Here is a 25,544-nt window from a genome sequence, read left to right on the forward strand (position 1 = left end):
AATATTTCGATAGGTAAAGAGTTCTGCTATGAGCCACCTGTAGCTTATTTCGATCACCAATAAAGATTTTGGTGACTATACCTACCCAGATAGCTATTCTAAAATGCTTCCTCTTTAAATGAATGCTTAAAATTCCTTTCTTAACGTCCCGCAGTGGACTGATCGTTAAGACACGGTTCCCAGCAGATCACCGAAGTCAAGCATCACTGGCTGCGGTCAGTGTGCGGGTGGGTGACCACTTGGATCAGCCTGCGTAGCGACCAAGGGTGTGCGGTATTGGTCCTCGTTAAACTGTTCTACCGTAAAGTGCTCGACTTCGCGCGCAGGTCGTCGGGCTACCGAAGCGGGGGTGCCATCCCCTCCGCAGAGGATCAAAATTGTGATGGCATGTCTTCGGATCATCCTCAGGGATGTTTCCCAGACCGTCGCCAACAGCCCATTGTGCAGCTCTAGTGCGACGTAAATGAACAACAACAACAGCAACAACAACAATCCTTTCTTAACGATTATTTGTTTATTTATAAAATCATCTTTAGTTTTCATTTACATAGAAAAATTCAAAAATCAGTATAAACTTTCCCTTCAAATATTAAAAAGGGCAGAAATGATCCCTCAACTGGCATTACGCAATGATAGACAGGAAGGGAATTTCAATGCATCCTTCAAAAAATGCGCAGACATGAAGCCGGTTACCAAAATTCGAATGCAGCCCCTCGAAATTTGTCTACAAAATGTCTAAAGGTCGGTTGGGAGGAACTGTGTGTAGCCCGGGTGATTCCTACCACCATTTGCTTATCGTTTTCAAAATATGATAACGTATGCGAGCAAAAGACCATTGTCTTTCTTTCATCACCAATGGAACATTCCCACTGCATCTGATTTCATTTAGGTACCTCCTTGCGTGCACGCGGAAGAAATTTCTTCTACCTCTACACTGCTATCTGATCAACACAAACTCCTTCCACGGTCAGCCAGATGTTTAGTGTTGAAAAAGTTTCCTTTGCTCTCCGCATCTTCATAAGCAATTTTTTTTTCTGAAACTTCCTTGTCTTCTACGTTGAATAGTTAAGGCACATGATGTTTATTGCTTCAAAACATCTACGTGAATTGATGTATTAATATTCAAAATAACATTATACTGTATTATTGTTCTATATTATTTCTAATACCTCAAATATTCAGAACAGTTTGCAAAACTTTGGTGAAAGAAAAATTTGGTATTGTTCACTTTGAATAACTCAAGAGGGCTAAAAATAGCAAAGTTACAGTTTCATATCGTCAAAAGCATCTAGTACTCGCGGACTGGACCGAAATGAACTTTCCTCAAGATAAAACGCCTACTGAAAATGTGACAATTAAGATATTGAGCTATGAAGTTTGCACCACGTATTCTTTACTCCTTGTAAACCCGCTTCATTTAACATAAGCTTTATTAATTGCGATCGTAACCCTCGAATACGCCATCTAGGGAGAAGATCGTCTCCCCCTTTCCCTATCCCCCCGTTCTCAGTTTTATAGCAATGTACCACGATAATTTTCCTTTCCTTAATATTCTTCGTATTGGCGATCGAAATGGGCTACAGGTGGCGTAGAGCAGAACTCTCTTCCTATGGCAACACTTCGCATGCTTTCACCATTAGCGTATGCTTTCACCATTAGTCATAGAAGAAAGAAGTACGTTACTTTCTGTTTTGATTTTCACATAGATTAAAATCTCCTAAATTGGGAAACTATATGGAACTGAAAACTACATTAAACACAGTTCTAAAGAAAAGTATCACGGAAATTTTAAAAAAATATTTTTATTAATTAAAAATGAAAAATATTAAGAAAAGGAAAAAATATCGTAGCACATTCCTATACAACTGAAAAGAGGAGGAGATGGAAGGGTGAAGGGATAAAGGCATGCTACCGATCTTCTCTCCAGATGGGGCATTCGAGCTTTGCGATAGCCTATTTAATTGTCACAAATATTTTTTAAAATTTCCATGACGCTTTCTTTGTTTAATGTAGTTCTCAGTTCCATATAGTTTCTTAAATTAAATTTTTTAAATTTATTTGAAAATCAAGAGAGAAACTGGCGTACTTCATTCTGGTATGACTCTTCACACGCTAGGGGTGTTGCCATAGGTAGAAAGTTTTGTTCTATGCCACCTGTATAGTCCATTTTGATCACCAAAAGTAAATAACAATTTAGAATTTGAGATGCATCGTCTTTAAGAGGATATTTTGAAAAACTTCTACTTAACCGGGTTGTTAATTATAACTATAAATAAACGACATGAACTTTTTCGGAAACTAGATGACTCTTAATAAAATTCTGGAAATGGGATGACGACTTATTACAATAAAAAAAAAATTTATACATTAATGCACCTCAGCGCTTATGCCTATTAAGAGACGAAAATAATCAATATCTAAAGTAATGTGAAGTCAGTTGGAAGAACAAAATGTAATTTCAAAATTATATTAAAAATAAAATTTGCCGAATTTAATTAACAAATTGTTTCTTGTCTTCCAGAATCCGAAAAAAATCACTTTTCTGTAAGAAAAGCTTTCTTGCCAACAAACAGTTACAGTTGTGTGAAATGACGCTTAAAAAAATAAAAATAACTAGTACTTAAAAATTATGTGGCAAATATTTATCAAAAATAGTTATTGGATTAATCAAATTCATTAATAACTGCTGAACTTAGCGAGAAGTCGTAATGAAAACTTTTTTCCAAATAGCGCTATTACATTTGAGAAGAGCATTTTCCTTCATTTGATTTATATTGAATTTCTTTCATTTAGAAATAGTATAACTTAAAATATTGCTAATACTTAGAAATAAGTTGGCTAAAATTAATCATTAGTAATTATTGGGTTCAAATTCCCTAATAACTGCTGAACTTATGGAGAAGTCGTAATGAAAACATAGTTTCCAGATGACGGCATAGCGCAGGGGTCCCCAACCTTTTTGTACCTAAGAGCAAATGCCAGAATATCGGTCGAATGGCGGGCACCATTTATTTCTTCAAGATAAATTCATAGTTGGTAGACATAGGTAATACTACACACTACATATAATGCACATAAAATTTAATTTTAAAAGTTAATTCATTATATGAATATAATTAGTATTAATATTCTTGTGTAAAATAAATAATTACTAAATTGCTTGCAAAACATACAAAGTATAGTCAGTATAGAAGTCAACTATATTTTGCTTTGTGCTTTTATATCTGTGGGGATGCAGGTCGTTTTCCTGGCGATTTCTATTTTGGTTGTGTTTATCATCAATATTGAAAAAGCAAAAAAAAATAAAATAAATAAATAAACAAAAAAATTTATAGCATTTAATGGGAAAATGAAAAACTGAAATATTTTATCATTGGGCACAAGCAGCGGGCGCACTTAGACCGATCGACGGGCGCCATGGTGCCCGCGGGCATAGGGTTGGGGACCCCTGGCATAGCGCATTTGAGAAGGACATTTTCATGTCAATTCAAAATGTGCTGTATCTTTTTTCATTTAAACATATTATTTAATGTATTTGGAAAACGTTACAAAATATAAACGGACGATTTTATCCTAATAAATGAGGTGCAAGAATGTTGCGTAATCACCATACTTAATATATCCTTAAAATCCTAGTAAAAACTGATGTAAAATGTGTACACATAAGTGGTCGTAAAGTAATACCTAAGTAAGAAAAAGTACTGTAAGTTCCATCGAAGTTTAACGAATCACGATCTTGAGTTGTCTGGATGGAACAGAGATAAACACAAAAACCAGTATAGGCCTGTTTACACGGTCCAATTNATTGAATTTTTTTCGCCGCACTTAAATAATCATTTGTGAGCTCTAAAGAACTTATAGTTCTGATTTCATTTTTGACAAGAATTCTAAAAATGTACATTTATAATGGCAATCATTAAGAAGTATTCTTTCCCAAAACTTCAACGTTTTTGTTTTTTTTCTCACTATAATACTAGCGGGGAAGGAAAAAAAATATTTTCTCCCTTTTTATCAAATTTAATGTTTTTCTCTCGCCATCCTTTCTATATATAAATAATTATTTTTGATTAATAACCAATCGATTAATAAATCGTAATTTTAAAGTTTCCAGATATATTTATTAACGATTCAACGCTAAAATTTTCAGGACTGAAAGTGTTTGATGCAAATTAAAGTTTGCAATCTTGATCAAGCTTATTTTTTCTTCTTTTTCTTTTTCTTCTTCTTCTTTTTATAAGGTCCTAAGTGTTTTCTTACCATAGTTCCACGCCAAAAGGCTTGTATCTAAAATTATTGAAGGAAAAAAAAAACGATTGAAAAAGAAAGAAATGAAAAAAAATTAAATTTGAAAAAAAAAAATTATGGAAAGAAAGAAATAGTTAATTCTTTAATTACCGGTTAAAAATGAGGCAATAAACTGCATGAAAAATAGTTTTGGTAATATTTGTTATTTATTTCAAGAAAACACTACTTAGAGACTTGTTGTAAAAAACGCAGATTTTCAAAATCAAATTTAAGAATCTCCACAATAAATCACTGACTTTCATATGAAGCACTTAGTTAAGACGCATTATTAAAGCAAATTTGTGCTAAATGGAATATTTCAAGCCAGCAAAATGCACACGAAAGAATTAATTAGCACTTCTTCAGTGTGGAAAAGAAAAGGAACGAAGGAGTTTCGATATTTTTTTTATTCTACAACATTTTGAGATTCAAGGCTTTTCATTCTAGAACGAAAACGCGCGACTTTTAATTGCTCCAAAATGAAAACATTTTGCTTTTTTACATATTTCAAATAATAGCTGCGGTCAGTGTGTGGGTGGGTGACTACTTTGATCAGCTTACAAAGGGACCGAAGGTATGCTGTATCGGTCCTCGTTAAACTGTTCTACCGTGAAGTGCGCGACTTCGCGCGCAGGTCGTTGGGCTACCGAAGCAGGGGAGCCATCCCATCTGCAGAGGATCAAAACTGTGAAGGCACGTCTTCGGATCATCCTCAGGGATGTTTCCCAGACCGTCGCCCATTGTGCAGCTTTAATGTGACGTAAACAAATAACAACATATTTGAAAACTTTATAAGTATGACGCTCAAGATCAACCATTCTTTATCTGACTATATACATTTTTTTAAAATATGAATACCAAATAATATTGCGACAGGATACGTAGAAGCAGATCCTATACGGGATAAGACACATAGCAATTGTCGATGATATCGCGTAAATATAGTGAGAGAACGAAAATATATTTCCCTAAACCGCAAATCGACATTCGTTATAACAGCTTTAATTCACCTGATTGGATGTGTTAAATCAGAACTGATTTAATTAAAATTTCGCATTTTGTCATTCTTTTTAGCTGGTTAGAAGTACGGTATAGCCAAATACCGCACTAAGGTGGCTATTTGGCAATTCGCACTTTTTAACTGGAAACTGAACTATAACTATAACAGCTATAACTTAATAAACAGAGCTGCGAATCTGTAACTGCCTCTGTAAGTTACACATAGCATTCACTCTAACTTGAGATTACCAAATAAAAATTAGAGAAATGATGCTTTCCCTATGCTTTTAAGTTAAATTATTTCATAAAAATATAGTGAGGATGTTTTTAGAAAAAATTTGTTTTTTAAATATTTGCAAAGACATTAAAATATATTATTATAAAATTGCAAATAATAATAATAATAATGTAACAGCTTAATAGCTTGTTTTATTGGAACAATATTTTGAAAAGTGATTTTATTTAACATTTATCGTAAGAAAAATGAAAAAAAAAAACATTTTTAGTTTACAGATGATCTTGATTTAATCAATCTTAATAAAAGAATAATGCAAATTCTTTTATGAAGATTTTATAAAAAGTTATTAATAACATACTATTTACTATAAAAACAAAAGCTATTTTAAAAATGTTATCTGCCTTTAAAGTAATAATTTCTTACAAACATCGAAATTATTCATATTTTTAAAATTTTAAAGTTATCGGAAGTACATTAGGGTTAAAATAAATATATTTGAAATTGATATAGAATGGGAAAATATGTAAATGAAAGAATTTTTATGAAGGGCTTATGGAATGAAGGACTTATGGCACTAGTTTTAAATTTTAAATGATATTTATCCATCTGAAGTCAAATCTGAATCTACAAAAATATTTGATTTCATATAAGTTAGATCTAATTTTATCTCTTTATCCAAACCTGTATATCATTATGAATTAACTAAAGATCAAATTTCCGAAATATTTCTTTCAGTTTTAGTAATGACATCCGCGAAATTTTTAGGAAGATCCGTTTTTTTTTTTGAAACTGAGAAGAGCTGTATCCATGTTAAACTTGATGAACGATACTTTACCGAAAACGTAAGGAAAATATCAGAGTACAGCTGTTGGGCGATTGTCGAGAGCCCTCCTTCAGCGCCAATTGTATTTGTCGCCAACTCTATCTTATCCGGTGTAGGATCTGCTTTTTCGCCGACAGCGTACCGTAATTCCTGAATATTGATTACAAAGAAAAACTCTTTAAAAAAAATGGATTAATTTTTCAACACTTGTTATACTTTCGTTAACAAATGGCTCAAAATATTTGCAGCTTGATATATAAAAATAATTAATGAATAAACAGCTGATGATTTTCAGTGTTAAATCTGTTAAAATAGGCGTAAAAATCAGCATATCTAACAACACGTTGCCTTTTGATATGATTACTCATCAAGCAGGCCTAACAGATAAAGTCCTAGTTGGCCATCTGTTGCTACGTTTCATCCTATTTTGCCCAAATCTTCAAGTAAATTAGACGCAAGGTTAACTAAATAAAATAAAGAAGAAAGAAATATAAGGAAAAACTTATAATACAATTATAGCAGCTTTAGTTCTTCTTTCTTCTTCCAAGCGCATCTGGCGCTTTATTTCTTTCTCTCTGCGGTCCGTTTCAATAACTTCTTTTCGAATTACAATCTTCAAAATATGAATAAACATTTCATTGCACTTTCAGATTACAAAAAGTAAAAATGGGGTTGACAAATTAATCAAAAAGAAGATAAAATGACTTTTGCCAAGAAAGTTAAGGATTTCGTAGTCACGTTAGGGCTTTCGAAAATCGTAACAGTTTTAGTTGTCATGATTAGGCCGGAAAAAATGACTTGAATCATTGAAGGTCTTGTTATTAAGAAACAACGACACACCATTCAAAAGGACAAAAAACAAGAAAAAAAAAGAAAAAAAAAAGCATCGAAAATCGTAAAAATGCCATCAGTTATAGAGTCATGATAGAAGCGGGAAAAAATTACTTAAATGGATGGTCTTATTATATTGTGAAACAACGAAGAACCCTAAAAAGGACAAAAAGCGAAAGAGGGGGGGGGAATAGTGAAGAATTTTCTTATGAAATTATAAAGTGTGATGGATATTTTTTCATTTAGTAATAATTTACATTTAAAAATAAAAATTTTAAATCATGTTTTCTTTTTTTAACTTGTCACTTTATGGCTGCTTGCTGCCTTTTCGTCATTCATCTAGAAAAATTTAGTCATTATACAATCTTCCTCATTCTAAAAACTTATAAAATTGAAGTAAATTATGTATAATGCTAATAGTAGTATAATGCTAGTATTATATTACTAAGTGTATTACTGCTAAATACTAGTAAATTAGTATATAATAGTAGTAGTATAATGCCAGTAAGAAATCCCTGAGTCGTTATAGCCTCTAGTTGCTAGGGCACTGGGCTCATGCCCACGAGGTTGTGAGTTCGATTCCCGCCGGCCGAAGACTCCCCGCGTAGTAAATAGCGACTAGTGCTCGTTAAATCTGTCGGATCACAAGGTCCTTCAAGTTTCCATAACTAATCATACTTCTGGAGGCACTGAATTGGAGACGGATCGTTCTCTGGTTCAGGTAAAAATTACGATCTGAATGAATGAATCGCCCTATGAAACGATCGTAACGCGTGTGTGGCGCAAGTCGTATTCTTGGCCATAGATGGCACCACTAAAAAAACAAGAAACGCACCCTCTGCCTTAAAATCGCTTGGTTTCACCCAACAGGGTTGCTGGTATCGGCAAATCGCATTACAAACAACACCAACAACAAGAAATCCCTTCTTTAGGATACTACTTTAACGCTTAGAGATTTACCCGCTTAGAGTATCATAGTTACAAACATATTTTCTTTAACAGAATGAATGTAGCGGTGGTGATCAATGCCTTCTCCTGCTTTAATTTCGTCATCACTTTTTAAAATTTTTAAGACTCGTGAAAATGGTTCCCGTGATAGTAGAGATCGTTTGTAGAATCTTGACCAATAGGGTAAAGGGAATCACCGAGGCCGAAATCATTGTGGAATTTTAAACTTAAACTAGATATTTTTTTCAATAAGAGTATTTTGTAGCAATCTGAGTCGTAGAGTTGAGTTTATATTTAAATTGAAAATTAACTATTTTTAATTTTTTATGTATTCGAAAACTTCGAAATTATGCAGGATATCAAATTTTAAATTTATTGTTTTTGCCACTAAATAACGAAGATGTTAATTTTTTTTTAAAGGATTAATGATAAGTCAAATTTTGATAAATGTGTAAAACGGAAACTGTTTTTCCTCTCTCTATTGTTTGTACTTACCTCTTTCGAAACTTTCTCCATTTTTCTCAAATTAAGTTTCCTGTACTTCTTCAAAATAGCTATTTCTCTCTCCGATGTTGAACAGTCGTCGAACGTTTTGCGCAATAACTTGTCTAAATCAGTTGTAATTGCCTGTAAATGAAGGAATTCCTACATTCGTTATGCGATATTTTTCGCGAAATAAAATATAGTTAAACGCACCAACCACTTCGCGAAATTTACGTAGTCTCTGTATAATTCCTAATAATAGCAAAAAGGCAATGTATTGATATTTTAATAAATCAGATTTAAAATAATTTTGTCCACCCTTACAGATAAAAAATTCATTAAAAAGTATCTTTTATTAAAAAAATTTCTGCCTTAAATTTTTACCACAGGAAAAATTATTTCGTTAATATTACAAAAGTTGGAAGGTATAGCTATTTTATTTTATAACCGTCGGTGAACAGCCGACCTAATTTTGAGTTTACGACTATTAATGTTCTACTCCATAGTCTTGAAATTTTGAAATTTCCCTTCGTGGATGACTTTTTGATGGAACTAACCCGTATTTGCCTTATATATGGAGAAAAAACTCCCATGGTTAGCCTGGCGGCAAGGGGACTCCATCTCATGATCCCTCTACCATTGTGGATATTCTAAGTTAGCACTGCTGTCGGTGCGAGCCAGGGGCCGGTTTTATAACAACATTTTGTGATGTTTGTCATGGTGTGATGGCGCTGTCATCAAGGTAGATGTTGTAAATAAAGATATGAAGAGTTCACACGTAGCGGCTTAAAAGTTAAGACGTTCTTTTGGTATATGAGTCTAATTATTGTTTGGACAGTGAGATATCACACTGCATGATATTAAAAAATTTAAGCTTTGTTTGATCTCCTTCTAGAAAAGGTTTATTTTTTCTTTCAGAAGCTAAGGAAGTTCTATTGTCCTTGGGGGAATGAAGGCCACTCAGCTAGCATATAAAATGAAGGCGGCCGATGCGTATTGTTAACCAAATTGCCTCCAAAAAGTCATTTATCGCGGAATCGTAAAGTCTTAACATCTGTGAATTATTTTTCTCTCTGTCACACTAAAAAAAAAATTAAAGATAAAATGCTCTAACCAGATTTTTGTATTTGCATGAAAAGCAATTCATAAAATGCTTTGAATCATAATGATTGATACTGTTAAAGAAAAAAACAAACAAATTCGTTCTTACCATCAGTTTCTTTTTTTTTTTAAGAATATATCTTTTTCTGGTGAGAAAACCTTTTATTAATTTAGATTAAATAACTTTTTGTATTCATTTTTACTCGTATTATATTTCTTATAATGCATATTATCCATCATGCTATTGATGGAAAATATAACAAAATTACTTATATCCCAAGTAGATATTTCTATTATAACCGATGCTTTTATTTTAAAAACAATTAGTTTTGAAACTTCGAATTGAAAAAAAGTATTACGTCAGAAGTTATACATTGGGGAAGTGACGACGAAGAAATAAGTATGCCTGCCTATACATAAAGAGTTATCAGAACAATAAGAAGATAACAATCCCTCGGTAACATTGTTTATCACGTTCGTGACGTAATCGCCTCATTGTGATAAATTTAGCTAAGTCATCCCGAAGACGTGATTCTGATTTAGTGTAGAATTTCATGTTGTACACTGCGGNGGGGGGGAACAAAAAAGAAGAAAAAGAAACAGTCGTAACAACTATTGATGTAATAAACGGATTTTGACAGACTAAGACTGAGCTTTAATGGTCCGAGGAGTTAATCTTAAATGCGTTAATTAATTAGTGCAGACGATATTTGATCATGTCTGATTTCGTAACTTAAAATATCGTCTGCACCAATTAATTAACGTATTTAAGGTTATCGTCTGTACTAATTAATAACAAAAACATACTTTCTCTGAATAAACATACATTTTTTCGTCGAATTCGAATTCTTAACCCTCAATATATGAGGTGCAGCCGCAATTTGAAAAATAAGGGTCCCAATAGTTTGATCAGGTAATTGGGTATAATATAGCCTACGTTAATGTTTACTTATGCGTGTTTCGCCATATGTGGAAAACTTTTTAAACGAATTGAAATATGTTTGGACACAAATATAAAATTCGATTATTTAAAGATAATGCAATGCAAAAAATCATTTTTCTTAATATTTGAATTTTATTTTTCTAACTTTATTTATTATTCCTTTTGTTTTCAAATAAAAAAAATGTCGGGAGGGGTTTGTCATTTAATTATTTCTGCTGAGTTAGGGGCAGGAGAAGTATGAGAAGTGCTTATGTCCGGCCCTAAAGTCCTCTTATTATCAATTTTTCTTAGAAGACAAAAAATAATTAACAAACAATTTTCTGTGATGCAATCTTTTAATTTTTGCTGACAAGAAGGAGGGAGAACCCACAAACGTTATAGTTGAATGGTTCCAAATAGAAGAATATTCAAACAATTAATTACTGTTGAATATGCAAGAATGTCAATTAATGAGAAGAAGGAGAGATAACGCAACAAGTTAAGTTAACGCTGTGCTCTTACTTGAAACTTCAGTAACCAAAAAGATAAATTTTGAAAATCCGTAACAGCCTGTATCTTGATCTCGCTTTCATACCCCTAAAATTTAAGAAATAACAATGGATAATATTTCATTTGGATTCATTATATCTGCGAATTTGTAGTGAAGAAAAAAATTTTGATAGCCTATAATTCTATATATCAATAATTCTAATAAATTAGATTAGATCGGATAATTTTAATAAATTAGAACAATTTTGTTCACCACTACACTACTAAAGGAAAAATCAACCCCTTCGCATGTCAGTAAAACTGCATCATTGAAATTAAATTCGTCGCCACTTACGCGTCACTTTAAATCCCGCGATTATCTTTGAACCTGAACTGAACCTGAACGCCTTGAACTGAAATCAAAATCATTTTGTACGTTCTGTAATTTCACTTTTATTTGTGTTACTGTCGCATGTCAACATATTTATGATATGTAAGGTTGGAAAATTATTTTCCAAAATAGTTACTACCTAATTTTACTAATTCTTTTATGCAGATATTTATCTTAAACCCCTTAAAGCAACAGAGTGAATAAATATATAATCACAGTAAATTTTTTTAAGATAAAACTTGGGTGCATTGTAAGGAAACTGGAGATCAATGGACGGGACATCAAGTATTTCATCACTAATAGGTCAAGCAAAAAACTGCTTGCCGACAAAAATATTTTGAGTTTTCGAATTTAGGAGAGAACATAGATTAATTTTTATCCGTAAAAAAAAAGGCTTTTTTTTTGTTTGTCGAAAATTCAAAAAAAAAAAAAAAAAAAAAAAAAAAAAAAAAAAAAAAAAAAAAAAAANTAATAATAATAATCTGACCGAGAATTGGTTGAAAGTTGGTAGACAGGGTTGCTCGCTCTCGGCAAAATGTTTTTTAAAGTAATACAGAATTCAATACTGAATTAATATTGAAGCAATACTGAATTTTGTTTAATTTTGAAAGCACTTTAATAGCCTTAGGACGAAATAATTGGTTTTCAAGTGGCCTATTACATAAAATATATTTGAATAAAATTTTACGTAAATATTTAAAATATATATGTAAAATGGTGGGCAAAATCAGTTTCTTAAAATTTACTAAATGAAGACTTCTATTTTAACACAATTTTCAGGGCTCGAAAAACAGCCCGTCCGCCCGTCCTCGGCGGTCAAAGATTCCCCGCGGACAACAAGTTTCTCGAATCCAACGTCCGCGTGGACGGCCCTTTTTCCCCATTAATGTTCGTGATCCATTTTCAATTTTTGTTATCTTACATGAGCCTAGAACCTCACTTCTAAAATGACCCTCTAATCTCGAAATACGGCAACATACTGCTCATGGTGGAATTGTTGTTTTCTCTGTCTGGGAGTACTGCAGCGGTTGAAAGGGGCTTTTCAACAATGAACTTGCAAAAAAACACATTACGTACTGGTCATAAACAAGAAGCGTTAATCGCAATTATGAACATCTACCTAAATGGAAAACCTCTTTCAGATTTCTGTGCAGAAACCTCTGTAAATCATTGGCTTGATTGTAGAACTGGCAAACGTCATATTTGATTCATTTAAAAAACGCAGTACCATCGGATAAATGGACATATAACTTGACCTTTGTTATTTATATTATTTCATTAAAGAAATAAATTATTTCATAAAAGAAATACTAGGTTTTACTATTAGTAACCTAGTATTTCTTTCATTATTGTATAATGTAATCCTAGTAACTACTAATTCATTGTGCAATTTATAAGAAGTAATAAATAAGAGAAAATTATATTTTTATTTATTTAGAAGCGACGGGTTAGTTTCAAAGGAGGACGGGTACATTGTTGGGCAAGCCGTCCTCGGGGACGGGTAAAATTTCTGAGTTTTTTCGAGCCCTGACAATTTTCCTACCATTGGAAAACTATTTTTGATTAGTTAGCATTTTACGTTCTGTTAAAAGTTTTATCGAAATTTCGTTTTAAGAAATTTCGGCTTTAGTTCAATGTCATTGGCAAAAAACCTCAGAAGTAGGGGAGAGGTACTCTTCTGCGACTATATATGTATATATATTTTTTTTCTCCAAAAAAGAAAAAATTCCCGCAAACCACAAATGGGTTAAAACAAAAACCCTAATTTAAATTCGAGCTAAAAGATCCTCGCTCTCATTTAACGCTGTTCTTCTTGGTTTTAATTAGATGTTACAGTCGCGTTTTAATTAAATCGATGATAACATAAAAAAAAATGTAATTTTTACTGCTATCTTATCTTTCGCTTTTTGAAAAAGGTGGTTGTAATGAGCTTTTTTTGATTCCAATCTAAAGTCCATCAACTCTTTAACGTATGATAGTTTCGCAGATGAGTCAAAGGTTTGCCGTTTAGGGAGCTCGTAATTTGATTTCTTTACTACGCCACAGACTCCGGCTTGTTGTTTCATACTAAACAAAACATTTTTCACCTCCTCTATTTCATACTTTTTTGTCTCGAGGCTATTTGGAAATAAAAAATAAAAATAAATACTTATAGTGCACTAATAAGAAAGAAAGAAAAAAAAACGGACCACCCTGAATAACTTTTGATTCAATGATTGGATCTTCACGTTCTAAGACTGACCCTTAAAATATAGAGGGTAGCCACAATCTGGGAAATAGGGTTCCGATATTCGATTTTTTAAAAATTTGATATTTCAGGAACTATTTAGCTAATGTCACACAAATTTTGTACTTTGCTATGGTACAAATAAGATAATTTAAAATGGTATAAAAAATTACATTTCGAAATATTTACGTTTATATTGTTAAATAAAATAATACCAAATAAAATAATATCAAGTAATAAATATTTACTAAAATTTATTTTTTGCTTCGAATTATCTTTGGATAAACGAATTTTTTAGTTGTGTGCTAGAATTTTTCAATTCGCTTAAAAAATTCTCGAGACATGACGAAATGCGCAAAAAGTAAAATTAACATTAAGAGGTCAAAACTCTTCTGACCAAACTATTTGTACCCTATTTCTTAGATTACGGCTATGTTTTTGGGAGCTGTAATCTGAATCCGTCGAGAAAGAAACGTATGTTTAAACAGAGAAAGCACGATTTTGGGTCTGATTTCGTAACTTAAAATATCATCTGCACTAAATAATCAGCAAGAAGTCACGCCCTCGAATCAGTAGGATGAGTCCTAGAACGTGAAGGTTCAATCATTAGATCAAAAGTTATTCAGGGTCGACCATTTTTTTACACATTGTACATTGTTTTTTCCTTTTTTTTCAATAAAGGTTAAATTATAAGAGAAAATAAAATATCTAGCTAAATTATTATTTTTTTAAAAATTGAATAGCACAATAATCCTCCCTCCCCTTAAAATTATATAATTTGTGTGTAAAATACTATGATATGCAAGTTTTCACACTGATTTAAGTAAAATTGTGGAGTAGAGGTTTTGTAGGTTAACTTCAGAAAGGAATTATTTGCATTGTTTGCCTTTACTTCTCGTACAGAGGCAGAGGGATGCCACAAGCGACTAAAAAAATAAGATGTGGTAAAAACTCAATTTATAATTTATTTTATTATTCAATTGTAACTACAACGATGACCTGCATTGTCAATTATTCATATTTAAAACAAAACCATTCTCTTTCGATAGTAAACTGAAAAAAAATATGCTGGAAAAAGGTGCGAATTTTAAATTCTTTTAATAGATTTTTCCTTTTTATGAATCACTACTTTTTGCATTTCTAGTCTCCCGTAGTATCTCTGCATACAAGCCGGTTTTCATCCATATGGAAACTGGGTGGGCTTCAAGCCGTCACTGGGGATCAAACCTTTAGTTTTTCTTTGACTAAACCACTGAGCCACGCGCTGTTTTAAGTAAATCATTCATATCCTCAATACGTTCATTCTTAAAATTTTACCTTGTTTTTGTGGTTCGTGTAGTATTTGTAAAAATATGAAAAACATTAGCGATAAACATACACCGTTCTAAAATAAAGGATCACAAAATTTAATGATGATCACCGCATTGACGGTTGCATTAACCGATGGTCATTAAACCGTAAAAAATATTCATGATCTGCAAATTAACTGTAATTTATTTTTCGGAATAACTATATGAATCCTTGTTGCCTTTAACGATTCAAACGTTAATTTCTCAAATCAAATCATAATCGTCATCAGGTTTAATCATAAATTGGATAGAACTATTTATTTTTCTCAGTGGCTATTTTTAAATAAGGAGAGTGTGTTTAGAATTGTTTTTCTTTTATTAATGTTTTCGTTTAGTACAGTATTTCTTAACCTTTTTAGTATAATGGACCCCCTTTTAAAAATTTTTTAAGAAGTCACGGACCCTGTGAAAAAAATAATTGCAAAAAACATCAATTGTTAGAAAACATTTAATTTTATTATTTTAATAGTATACAAAATTTTTAATGTGAAGGTTGCTGCTGCTTTTCCTTAATTAATAATTTGAATTGGGGGATATTTTCCGATAAAGCAACACGCATATCATGTTCAACATTCAATCGATTTCGATGTTTTGTTTTTATAGTCACAAGTGTGGAAATTCCGCTTCGCAAAGATACACTGTAGCTAACGAATTCTAGCTGCCATAGCTTGTTTTACAAGCAATGGGTAAGCTTCCATGCGTTTTAAAAATTAGAAGTAGTCAGCGGACCCCCAAAATATGACTCATGGACCCCTTAGGGGTCCATTAACCGCAGGTTAAGAAACCCTGGTTTAGTAGGTGGTAAGTCATTTAACTTGAAGAAACAATGCATTAGTGCCCTTCCCTACTATGACATCAGCAAATTTCTATTGAAAATTTTAGTCAGATAGGCTAGTAAGACCTTTTAGTTTCACATTTCTAGAGGTTTGTAACATTTGTTGAAGTAGTTGTTTGCCAAATTGGACGCACTACACCGTAAGCGAATTTTCTAATCCAGCTGCCTTTATCGACCCTTGCTTGGACTTTTTTTAAATAATGAAAAACTTGATTATCGACTTATTTTCAATTTAGATAACAAATTTTAAAATAAAAAAAAACTAGCATTCTAATTGAGACCAAGATGAAAATTTCCAAAAACGAAAGCGAGTCATTATAGTCCATTGGATTGTAAATTAGCACACAGTGGAAAGAGTTAAGAATATTTTTTCAGCTGCTGGCTCCGTGGACCAATAAATATGCTGGTGCCCGCCGTGGACCAGTGATCTGGTTCATTAATTGAAGCGGTCAATGGTCAAATCTGCACTTTCGAGAAAAACCAAAAAAACTGTGTCAATTATGGAAAGATTGTTTAAATTGCTTCCAAGTTGTTGGATTTTCGTTTTTAGGAAGTCTAGAAAATTAATCGGTATTTGATAATCAGTGATTGATATTCCAAATCCAACAAAAAACTTATTTTCGTAAAAATTTTACACTGGACGCTTCAATTTGACCTGTCCTGACCGTGGAATGCTTTTTACACACTGCCTACCAATAAGTATTTGGACACTTATGATTATCAAAAAAGGTGGAACATTTTGGTGGGGGACTGGGTGCATTTCTTTCTGGTATGGAACAAAGAGTTGGAACATCGAACAAATTCATGATAAGCTCAAGGCCGATACCTATACTGCATTTATTTCAGTTGTGACAATTCTACGGTTCGTTTCTCGTTACTTCCATGAGGACAACGCTTAAAGTCATGCAATGGCGTGCAGATACCTGGAGCCCCATTGAAAAGAGAATTAAGACCACCATAGAGCAAAAAGTTTATTTTTCTTCATAAAATATTTTGCTTGAGCCGATTCCTGCTGAAAAATTTTACTTAATTAATAAAAATGATAGTAATGGATCTACTTGAAGGGTCTTTAATCGCCAATCGGTTGCATGCCTGGGGTCGTCCCCTCTCTCTACGCGGTACTGAAATCCAACAGGTTATGTAAACAATGGGATTAGTAAGAAGATTACCTACCAGATCTCACCAGATTACCTGCCAGAGCTTACACTTAAACACCATCATGTCAAGAACCTCTATAATTCTTTAAAAATTTCTGATGCAAGACCAGTTTCCTGGACCACTATCTAAAAAGTTATACCAATAATAATTTAGACTCCTGAGAAAGAAAAAAAAAACAAAATTCATTCATATTTATTAGTTTGTAGAGCTCAACTCATGCTTTCATCAGATCCTTACATTACAGCCTTTACTTGGATAAACAAACTAATTGTGGAGGTTCTTGAATTGATGGTGTTTAAGTGAGAGCTCTGGCAGGTAATCTGGTGAGATCTGGTAAGTAATCTTCTTACTAATCTGGTGAGAGGAGTCTTTTTACTAATCTTAGAAATTTTCTGGGTTCGAATCCCGGGCAAGGCACGGATGTTCTTTCATTCTCTGTACTATCTGTCCTTTCTGAGGGAGCAACGTTGGCCCACCTAATCGGGTGACCCTAAAAGAGTGGCCCACAAATCTGCCCTTCAGATGCCTGTATTATGACGAAAGGTCATTCTCCAGGTGGGCATTGAAAAAAAAAACAACTTTATAGATAGTGATAGTTGGTGCACCTCTTACTTTATTGACCCAACTCGTCTTAGACGTTCTCAATCAAATTCGTGCCTGGACTCTAGGCAAGCCATTTCACTCGATGAACCCCATAGTCACCTTACCATTCCATGATGAATATCATACCCCGTTACTTTCAGGACGCCTTTAGCGTTGTAATCCTTATATGCCACATGGGTACAATCGATAAAACTGTCACAACGTAAGAAGCGTCCTGTCACCCAGTATAATTCAGTAGGTGTCGGTGTTGAGCTTACTAAGGACATGGATGGCTGGGATAGCCTGATTAGTAGAGCGTTGGGCCTATGTCCGAATGGTCATTAGTTCGTTTCCCGACGACAGAAAACGTGTAGATAATGGTGACTGGTGCAAGTTAAATCTGTCGGGTCAAAAAGTCCTCCATGTTCCCATAACAAATTATACCTATAGGGAACTGAATTGGGGATTGATCGTTCGTTGGTTCAAGTCAAAATTTCAATCTTTGGATAAATAAATGGATGTCTAAATGAGTCCGTCCTATAAACGGGCTGTGACGTGTGTTTGGCTGAAGTCGTATTCTTGGCCATAGATGACGCCACTGAGAAACAAGAAACGCACCCTTCATTCGCTTAGTTTCACCAAGCAAGCTTACTGATATTGGCAAGTGGTAATAGAAATAAGAATATAATGAATTTGGAATAATACTAGGATTGGTTCATATTAGGAGAAACGCATCTAATTCGCCTCTACAAATATGTTAGGAAGTCGAAATGCTTATTGAAATTATAGAGTTCTGTCTTCCAGTAAATTGAACTTTTTAAGTTGTAATTCAAAGAGAAAAATGTACTTCACCTTTTGCAGCGTTTGTTAAATAAGGCATTCCTATCTTCATATTCTTGAATTATTCTCCTTATGATATCAGTAGTTTTTGATTCATTTAACTCTTGTAGAATTTTAACGACTGTACTTTCAATCTCGGAGCTTATAAAGAAAATCAAAATTTGCGTTAAAATAATTTTAAATGTATTATAGAAGGAAATAAAAAGAAAACAAGGGGAAAAAAATTATTTAAAGAGAAAATGAAAAATTATTAAATAAAATGTTTTTGAAAAATAATTAACGAAAAGCCGAAAACAAAATAAGGAAACTATATAATTTCGTCGTCAGCTCACACGATTATATCCGCAAAAAATAGTATTTTTTAATATTGTATTAACATATCCAAAGCAAAATATAACCAAAGTAAACTATATCAATACAATAGTGTGAGGAGCACCAAAAATTTAAATGAAATTAAAACGTATTGAAGAAACACAAATTAAAAAATATCAAGCAAGAAATAGAAAATATAAATTCATAAAAATGAAAACATAAATCTCATTAAAATATAAATACGGAAATCTCCCATTTTTATTTCTCACTTTGACCAAAAGAAGCGGTTATTATTGATTTCTGGTCAGTATTAACAATAACAGGATTTATTACTTTAACTGTAACATTTACCTACATTTGAAGAAGCAAATCAGTGTTATACTGAAGTCACTGTTCTATTGTGAAACTTAGTTTTAAACTTTCAAACATAATTCACCATTACAATTTGCTTTGAGCAACACTTCATATTAATGTAAAAAATATCATTTGTAAAAGAAGTGGTTGGAAAATCCCCAAAGAACCATGGCCACCAAGACTTATAAACAGTTATAACGTATTTACAGAATTGTTACCTAATCGCTGTTAATTATTCTTGGTTAATCCTGGATATATTAATCCTTCCAAAAACATGAGAGAAATTAAATNCGGGTTGAGTAAAAAGTTTTTCATCAAGGGGAGATACCTCCATGCCAGCAGCAGCCATTCCCGTGGTAGTTAACCTTTTCTGAAACGGGCTTTTGCATTTTAAAACTGAAAGTTGGAACTACACAACTGTGTAATTTGTTTGTCAAAACTTTATCATCTTGTGCACCAAAAAAGTGTTTAAAATGGAGCTATCACGTAGGCAGATCAGAACGATTATGTATTATGAGTTCAGAAATAAACTCAGTGTAACAGAATGCCACAAGAAAATGTGTCAAAGTTTAGGTTTCAATACTGTTTCTTATGATACAGTAAAAGTTTGGTTTCGAATGTTTAATAGGGGGAATTTGAACATTGAAGATGAACCACGTTCTGGCCGCCCTATTGAGGTTGATTATGACCAATTAAAGCAAATTATTGATCAAGACAGAAATATTTCAACACGAACCATTGCGTTAGAGCTTGACGTTTGCCAAAAAACAATAGTAAATGCCTTCAAACGCATAAATCTAACATTTAAGTTTAACTGCTGGGTGCCTCACGAATTGACTGCTGAAGACCAGAGCAAAAGAAAAGCGGCCTGTTTGGTTCTGCTCAGAGATCAAAGAAAAGAGAACATTCTGGACAGAATTGTGACCTGTGATGAAAAATGGGTATACTACAACAATACTAGCCGTAAAGGAGGGTGGTCAGCACCCGGGGAATCAGCAGGTTCGCTTGCAAGACGAACGCTAACTAACAAGAAGGTCCTTCTCTGTATCTGGTGGGATTGTCGTGGAGTTATCCACAAGGAGTAACCTGAAAAGCGGGCAGGCTATCAACAGTACAATATACAGCAATATTCTAATCAAAGTTAGCGATGCCATACGCGAAAAACGAAAAAACGAGTTCAGAAGGAAGGTGGTTTTCTTTCATCAAGATAACGCTCGACCACATGTCAGTGCAGTGACCGGCTGGACCCTCTAAACGCTGGAGTGGGATTTGATGCAACATCCACCATACAGTCCAGACATGGCGCCTTCGGATTACTATTTGTTTTCACATCTGCAGCTGCATCTTGATGGCACAATCTTCCGTTCAAATGACAAGGTCATAAATGAGGTTGATCGCTTTCTGGACTCGCGTACCCCCCAGTTCTTCGCAGAAGGGATTGAAAAGTTGCCAAAACGTTGCCAGACTGCAGACTATTGTTGATTTGAGTGGAGATTACTATCCTCATTAGCTTTGTGATTTTCTATGTATTTATTATTTTACAGGATTGTTTTTTTTTTTTTTCGGCGGAAAACTTTTTACTCAACCCGATATCAATACAATAGTGTGAGGAGCACCAAAAATTCAAATGAAATTAAAACGTATTAAAAAAAAACACAAATTAAAAAACATCAAGCAAAAAATAGGAAATATAAATTCATAAAAATGAAAACATAAATCACATTAAAATATAAATACGGAAATCTCTCATTTTTATTTCTCACTTACCAAAAGAAGCGGTTATTATTAATTTCTGGTCAGTATTAACAATAACCGGATTTATTACTTTAACTGTAACATTTACCTACATTTGAAGAAGCAAATCAGTGTTATACTGAAGTCACTGTTCTATTGTGAAACTTAGTTTTAAACTTTCAAACATAATTCACCATTACAATTTGCTTTGAGCAACACTTTATATTAATGTAAAAAATATCATTTGTAGTAAAAGAAGTGGTTGGAAAATCCCCAAAGAACCATGGCCACCAAGACTTACAAACAGTTATAACGTATTTACAGAATTGTTACCTAATCGCTGTTAATTATTCTTGGTTAATCATGGATATATTAATCCTTCCAAAAACACGAGAGAAATTAAATTGTTTTAGTACCAGTTTTTTCTCTTTCTTGGAGCACAAACAGCCATTTAATTGCCGTTTAAGCAAAGTTAACAATTTTTAATGTGACTGCTATAGTTTAAAAAATAAATAATTCCAAATGCATCATTCTGAATCAAAATCTAACTATATTTATGTTCATAATATATTTTTATGAACAATATTTTGATCAAGTTACTAGTTTTCATCTTTTCATAAAAGTATACGATAGAATACGGCTAATGAGTTAACAAAAACACTGTTAGCCGACCCTTTATTAAAGGTTTGGAATGATGATTACAAACCTTTAAGCAGAACAACTGCTAACAGAATTAATTATTTACTTTCTACTATAAATTGTAATAGTAATTTTTATGAAACGCATATCAGTCATACAGCTATATACAATATTACGATTGCAAAATACAATATGTACTGTAATGATCTCCCCGATTAGATACTTTTTGCATCCTAGTCAAAAATAAAGGAAAATAATTCAGGTGCTACAAATTTTTATATGAGTAAGAAAAAAATGTAAAAGCTGCATAATTATGTCGGATCACTGATGAGGAAGCGGTATTGAAAGCGTCAAAATTTGTATGATTGCCAGGGGAAGCACGTAGAAGATGAAATGTGCCTGCAAGTTTCATTAGGCAACCAAACTGGTTTATAATCGCATTTTTCAATATATTTCGGTATCGTGCTTTTTTGTTCTTCTCTTAAATAGTAATTTTTCGCTACTAATGTTTATACCTTTTTAACATTGTTTCCGAAATGGATTATAAATTATCTATTATAAGGGCTGCCATTACGCAACTCTCTGTATATTGCCCAGAGGACAACCCAAAGCTCAAAAGTTCTCCTTCCTCAGTGTTTGAAGTGTTATCGATAAAAATAATCTTAATTGGTTTAATAGTGTCAGCTTTTAAAAACTTTACTACCCGGGTCTTATATCTATGGTTAACTTGATTGACCGACCGGAGGGAACTGATCTCGCATCAGAAAGGTCATGGGTTCGAATCCCGGAGAAGGCACGGATGCTCTTTCAGTCTCTGTACTATCTGTCCTTACTTTACCCCTGGAAGAGTAGCCAACAAATCTGCCCGCCCAATTGATACCTAAACAAAGAGTGTCAATCGAGAGAGGGACATTGGGGGGGAAAAACTTAACTTAATTGCATATAGTGGTAATGAAAATCATTCCAAATCAAGTTTATTAACTCGAAGATAAAATTTCAAATCGTAAAATTTGTTACCACTTCAAGTATTAAAAATAAATCTCCTTTTCAAATAGAGAGCGTTCGCAACTAGGATACTGCAATTCACAATAAAAGCTATAATTGTTATTCCTTTTACCGAAAATTACTATGACAATTAATAATAGTGATTAACTAATCTATCAGAATTATTGTATTAAGGCGATCTTACAATTATAGTGTTATAGATCAAAGGAAATAGGCGGTCTTAGACCAATGAATTAGAACCGTGGAAACGTTGTTACTAAACACCGTGTATGAGAAAAATAACTGCAAAAAGACCTTGACCCTCTTTTACACAAATATACTAAGATTGATTTTTTTAAATATAAATATTATATATTGTTATGAACTTCACAATTCGTGCACAAATCATACCAATCAATTGCGAATCTTTTCTCTTCATCTGATGTGACGCACTCTTTCTCATCACCAACACTTCGAAGATTGCAAGTGTAGAGCAGTCTTGCAAGCTATTCCATAATGCAAAAGATTTATGTCTTATAAACAATAAAAATAGTACAAAGCTATGCAAGAAAGACTGCACAGAAATACAAACTTTTTTCAGCAGACAACAATATACATTTGTTAAGCGATAAATATATTAAAAGCAAGTTAATTTTCAATTTAATGACATATGCATGATTCTCACCATCGCCCATGTGAAACCTGTACTGCAGTTATCTGTCGCCCATTTGATCATTTTTTAATGAAACTTATACTTATCCCTTTACTTCTGACCCGATCATATCGCCAAAAGATGTTTGAATCGGTAATTTCTATTACCCAGTAAGCTTGTGCGAAATAAAATCTATCGCTATTCAATTGTAGCCAAATAATTAACGGTGAACTTTATAACAATAAAAATGCTATAAGACTACAAAGCATCGGCAGCAATTTGCAAAAGATAAATGGATTCGGGCCATAACTTCCGCTTCGTATATGTATATTCCGATTGTTATTTACCAACCACTAAAAATTTATTTAATTATTATCTCTTAAAATGAAATATATTTTTTATCGGAGGGTAATAGTTTACAATCGGGAGCCCCTCTCATTTTTGGAGATTTGCAAACAAACGAATGTAAATAAACAAAGAATCTATCATACAAAAGTAAACAAAAGTTGCTGTAACCCGGTGACGTCGTTGAAAGCAAAGAACTAAGTATATCATGGTAACCAGAAATAGAATTTCAGCAAAACTGAACGAAAATTATGGCCAAACCAAGCCCCCCCCCCCCCCTCCTNCCCCCCCCCCGATCCTACACTACTAGGGCCTAAATAACCAAATAGTAAGTTAACCAAACAATTTTTTAGTAGTATACTCAACCACCTAGCGTTTTCGTTATTCTGCTTTTTATATTTTCTAAAACAATAGGAATCTTATAATCTAAATATAATTGAACTTAACGGTTGTAAGCGAGAATAAATAAAAATGGATTATCGCCAAATCAGTCGTTAGGATGAACAATGTTGTTTCAGTTATGGTAACTCACACAGAAACCTCAATATAAGGTAAGTCGATATTTCGCTTTTTACTGCGCGTATTATACAACACGCATTTTCTTTTTTTTTATTTTAATATAAATGCATTTTATTCAGATTATTTTTTTATGTTTTGTTTGAGCGGCACTATTTTGTTTGGCGTGTAAACTCAAATGGTGTAAAAAAAGAAAAAAAATGCCAATTTTCGCCCAGGGATATCTTAAATTATATTTTTTACCGAGTTCATGCTTGGAAAGTGTGGAGCGTTAAGAGTAACACTTACATTTTCTTGATCATCTCCATTTGCTGACTTCAGTAAAAAAGAGAGTCGATTTCGTAAGCGCAGTAATATGTCGGAAACTATTCTTACTTCATTTGGATTCATATCTTTTCTCGCATCTTTGGCAAGCAATTAATAAACACACTTCAAGATAGTATGTATAAAAATGTTTCAAAACTGAACTTCCACTGAAGGTTTATTTCTTGAGATATTAATTAGTAATTTGCTAATAACAACCTATAAATTTAGGTTTTGTGTTGAAATAGTATGAATGATAGGGGCTGAGAAGCATTCAACGGTGTTTCAGGGAAATTTCGTCAAAAATAAATCTAACCAAGAAGTAAAATTTATAAATAAAATATTAGTAACAGAGAAAAAAAAATCTGAACATTGAAACTGTACCTAACTTTTCACAACTTAATAGCGATGAACGAAAAGTCCCATGGAAAAAAAAATCCCCTGAATAAAGCTTATTCAGAGATTTTTCCCCCAAATTTCTTGATTTGCTTCTCTCAATGAATTTTAACCAGAATTTAAACATTGAAATGAGAAGCACATAAAAAGTTCTTTTTCCTTTGAACTTTTTTACTAAGTTTTTTTTTTCTAAGTCTCTGTTTTGTATTGGAGAGGGTGAATTATTGCAATCGGAATTTTGATCATTTTGAAACTTAGCTTAAAACTTTCGTCGAACACAAAGGCTGATAAAAATGTAAGTGTCAATCGTTTTTTAACACTGCGAGCAAAATGTATATGCAAAATTGTCTATTAATTAAAATTTTGTCACTTATTGACCAATTAAAAAGCTCGAATCTGAGCTCCGCGCGGGATAATAACCGTTTAAAGAAACCGATAAGTCATAAACTTGAACAATCAGTCATCTAGAAAATCCAGTCATTTTAGACCAAATGCTATCTAAACCGTACGCATTTTTTATTTATTTATTTTTTGAGCATCGTGAGTTATGGAACTCCAGCTATGACCATCAACCATATCTCAGTAAAGAAGTTTAGAAATATTAAACACAAGCGTGCAATTTTTTAAAAACAATTTTCCATGAAAATAAAAATAGTCTCAAAAAATAAAGAAAATCAGAAATGGTTTTTAAAAGTTGAATTATTAGATAGTAATAAAGTACTAACTTACTTGTTGTAGTATGTAACTCTGTAATTACTGTAACATGTAACTAAATTACATGTTGAAACACATATATAATTAATTCATGG

At 32.8% G+C, this 25,544-nt stretch overlaps 1 protein-coding gene across 1 annotated transcript; it reads right to left on the bottom strand.

The window, feature by feature from the left end:
• Positions 1-4,087: 4,087 nt before the first annotated feature.
• On the bottom strand, positions 4,088-25,060 carry LOC122272484 (dynein regulatory complex protein 9). Its single transcript, XM_071177076.1, has 8 exons — positions 24,325-25,060; positions 22,935-23,029; positions 18,513-18,641; positions 13,396-13,627; positions 11,152-11,226; positions 8,619-8,750; positions 6,856-6,957; positions 4,088-4,284 (listed from the first exon to the last, which is right to left on the bottom strand). Exons 1-8 carry the CDS (start codon positions 24,424-24,426, stop codon positions 4,195-4,197), a joined length of 957 nt encoding a protein of 318 aa, XP_071033177.1. The 5' UTR covers positions 24,427-25,060; the 3' UTR covers positions 4,088-4,194.
• Positions 25,061-25,544: the final 484 nt, after the last annotated feature.

The sequence above is a fragment of the Parasteatoda tepidariorum genome, chromosome 2 (assembly GCF_043381705.1).
Source record: "Parasteatoda tepidariorum isolate YZ-2023 chromosome 2, CAS_Ptep_4.0, whole genome shotgun sequence".
Taxonomy (NCBI): Eukaryota; Metazoa; Arthropoda; class Arachnida; order Araneae; family Theridiidae; genus Parasteatoda; species Parasteatoda tepidariorum.